The sequence below is a fragment of the Papilio xuthus genome, unplaced genomic scaffold, assembly GCF_000836235.2.
Source record: "Papilio xuthus unplaced genomic scaffold, Pxut_1.1 DF825003.1, whole genome shotgun sequence".
Taxonomy (NCBI): domain Eukaryota; kingdom Metazoa; phylum Arthropoda; class Insecta; order Lepidoptera; family Papilionidae; genus Papilio; species Papilio xuthus.
In genome coordinates, this window is record NW_013533646.1 from 9,546 (window position 1) to 12,718 (window position 3,173).

Here is a 3,173-nt window from a genome sequence, read left to right on the forward strand (position 1 = left end):
GTGGGGCGGGGCAGGGCGGCGGCGGTGAGCGCCAGCGAGCAGAGGTTGACGGCGGCGAGCATCTGCAGCGGGCGCGGAGAGTGGCGCGCGAACAGCGCCGCCTGCCAGGAGGAGGTGAAGCTGTCGCAGGCCATGTACAGCGCCAGCAGCGCTAGCCCCGAGCCCGTGGTGGCCGCCGACACTGCACACACAAGGCGGCGTGTACCCGGCGTGTACCCGGCGAGTACCCGGCGAGGACCCGGCGTGACCGCGCAGGCGTTACCTGCGTAGTCGTCGTGGCTGCCGAACATGAAGAGCGCCATGCCGAGCGAGATGAGGAGCGCGGTGAGGTACTCGTAGGGCTCGTACTTGTTGCGCGAGATGAGCTTGCCCATCAGCATCACGGGGATCACCTTGCAGGACTTGGAGAGGACCTGCGTGGGGAAGCTGACGAACTTGAGCGCCTCGTACTGGCACCAGGCGCTGATGATGTTGGTGAGGGCGCAGTAGCAGAAGTTGTAGAGCGGCGCGACGAGCACGGGCCGGCCGCGCCACGCCAGCCGGCCCACCGCCAGCGCGAACGCCAGCAGCCGGTTCACGAACACCAGCAGCTGCGAGTCGTCGAACCGCACCAGGCTGCCGTCCGCCATCACGTAGTTCTGTCGCACAAAGTTAAACGTACTCGCAACACCGAGCTCTAAGGGATGTTGTCACCGACTATGATGCGGCAGTATTGACCTGCGTCATGATCTTCTCCTGCAGCAGCCCCCACACGAGGTAGGCGGCCATCAGCCCCCCGAAGCAGAACACGAGCTCGAGGCACTCGCGGCCCTCGGCGCGCGGGGGCTTGGCCGCCTCCGGCAGCCGCTCCCCCGGCTCACCGAAGCACGTCAGCAGCAGCCGCGACACCCACGTGTGCTTCGCTGTCGACGTACAATCGTACACGTCCATCAAATTACCAGAAAAAGTGTTCTTGTCTCAGCCTTTTATATCATCAACAGATCGCATTATTTATGTTACGAAAACCTCTAGTTTCTTATATAAAAATTATACATTTAAATCGGGTTTAATTTTTTTTTTTTGCTTTCGGTCAAAAGCTTAGGCATTGTTGATTTTGGATTGATGAAGATCGATTTTACCATTAGCTTAATTACAGTTAGACAAATTTGTTCACATCGAGCGGTGGCTTATCGCGCCTACATCAACTACCTGTGGAAATTATGGAATCGACTAGCGGCTTATCTCTGCTGATAATCATCGCATATACTAATAGCTTGTATCTTCCAACATACATACTACTGGCTCATATTTATATTATAGATTAAATCAAAACTACATATATCTTCTACAATACAAATATTTACAGATATAGTAATGGAATTGACACAATTCATCTTGTGGCCGGCTTACATTAAATTGTTAAGAAACAAACAAAATTGAAACATGAGGCCTTTGCAAGTACACATTCAGCAATATATGCATCTCTAGTATGGTAACTTAATTCATTGACTTTAATTGATGTTTATAAAAACTGACGCGATGTCATATCACTTGGCGCTCAAAACTGCCACAGTAGCTAAAATATTCCATTTAAAATAATAGCGTCCTCAATAACATGGGTTCAATAATCCCACATGTCATAGGTACAACCATTTTGTCTGTATAGCAGGTTACATGCAAGCGCAGGTTTTATTTACCTCGCTCTGTTTATTTGTTTAAATCTAGTAATTACGCTACATCCACTTCCTCATAGATTGAACTGTTCAGTTTGAGATTGTAACATATTGAAAATGTTGTTGACTGAATTTATGCTTCATAGACAACAAAGAAACTTTGCTACAAGTCAATGTGGAATGTTTATCTCATTTCATTAATTTTAATTAGCAACTGCTGTATTTAAATTTCTAATAAATCTACAAATAATTGTTTTTTTTATTTTGTTATCTCTGCTTATGTTATTCCTTGTTAAAAACTAAACACTTATAGATAGGAATGGAACATTGAAATGTAAACTTACTTATTTTGTCAAAGTATTGAGTCTTGTGCAGGTACTTGTAGAGGAGGTAGCCGGGAACCAGGATGGTGGAGTAGCCCACCAGGTTCAGCAGCAGCCGGAAACACCTACACACATCAAATCAATTGTCTATTGTAGTAAACCATTGCCTCTATCTGCGGGTTCCAACATTCAAAATCAACACTTTATAAAACATTATCCTCCCGAGTCAGTCAATTAAATATATAATAACATGTTGTAAAGAACAACATACTGACCATGAGTAGTCAGAGTCAATGAGCACTTCGGTATGCTCGTAGATGTCTAGCAGCTCCTGGTACAGATTGCTGAACACCCATGCTAGCAGCAAACAGGAGACCAGCACGCATCTGATGGTAGACAGAATCAACTTGTATGTGCCACACATCACATTCACATCCAATATCGAATGAGAATAATACAAAAATTTTATGTAAATAACTAAAAAAATAAATAAATTCTGAGTAGTTATGTAATTATTTCCTACATTGCCTTTATTCCAACAAATTTTGTGTCACTTTCTTTTTTTACTTCACAAGTGATCATTGGTTCCAAATAAATGCACTTTAAGGATTATTTAAAAACTATCTTAAACAATAAATATTAATTACTAGATTTGAAGTGATTTTCATATGTTGTGTTGTAAGGTATATTGTGTTATCACTGTGCTAATTTTATAAAAACATTAATATTGGCCTTTTTAGTTTCCGCGACTTAAAAAAATAACTTACATTCAATTTCTAATACACTATCATTGTATATACAACATTCACTCACCCAATAACTAATCTTGACCGCATTTTGTAAGATTACTTTAAAACTATAAATAAAGATCTAATAAATACTGCTTGATATGTAATTTTGATAATGTTTTATTTTATTTACTTAAAAACAAGCATTTTCCAGGCCTAATTCCGAACGATGTTATTCCCTCCCCCAACACAATCACATGTTTAACTGTCACTGTCATTGTCAAATGTCATCAATAAAGTTTTTTTTGCTTTTTTTATGTTGGGCAAAAATGAGCAAAATATGGAGCCAAGTCAAGCCAGAAATTTAAATAATATAAATAAAAAACATAAATAATAAAATATTATCGAATATGTGGTCAAAACATACCGCTGTATAATTTATTTGTTCATTATTCTGAAAACACTGGATA

The 3,173-nt window shown here is 41.8% G+C and overlaps 1 protein-coding gene across 1 annotated transcript; it reads right to left on the reverse strand.

Annotated features, from left to right (window-relative positions):
* Positions 1-7: 7 nt before the first annotated feature.
* sll (adenosine 3'-phospho 5'-phosphosulfate transporter 1) lies at positions 8-2,953 on the reverse strand (the record flags this gene model as incomplete). The annotated part of the gene is made up of 6 exons (XM_013324210.1): positions 2,789-2,953; positions 2,251-2,361; positions 1,997-2,100; positions 718-902; positions 263-638; positions 8-181 (listed from the first exon to the last, which is right to left on the reverse strand). Coding segments are annotated over exons 1-6 (973 nt in total), but the record flags the coding sequence as incomplete, so codon positions are not given.
* Between the last annotated feature and the right edge of the window lie 220 nt (positions 2,954-3,173).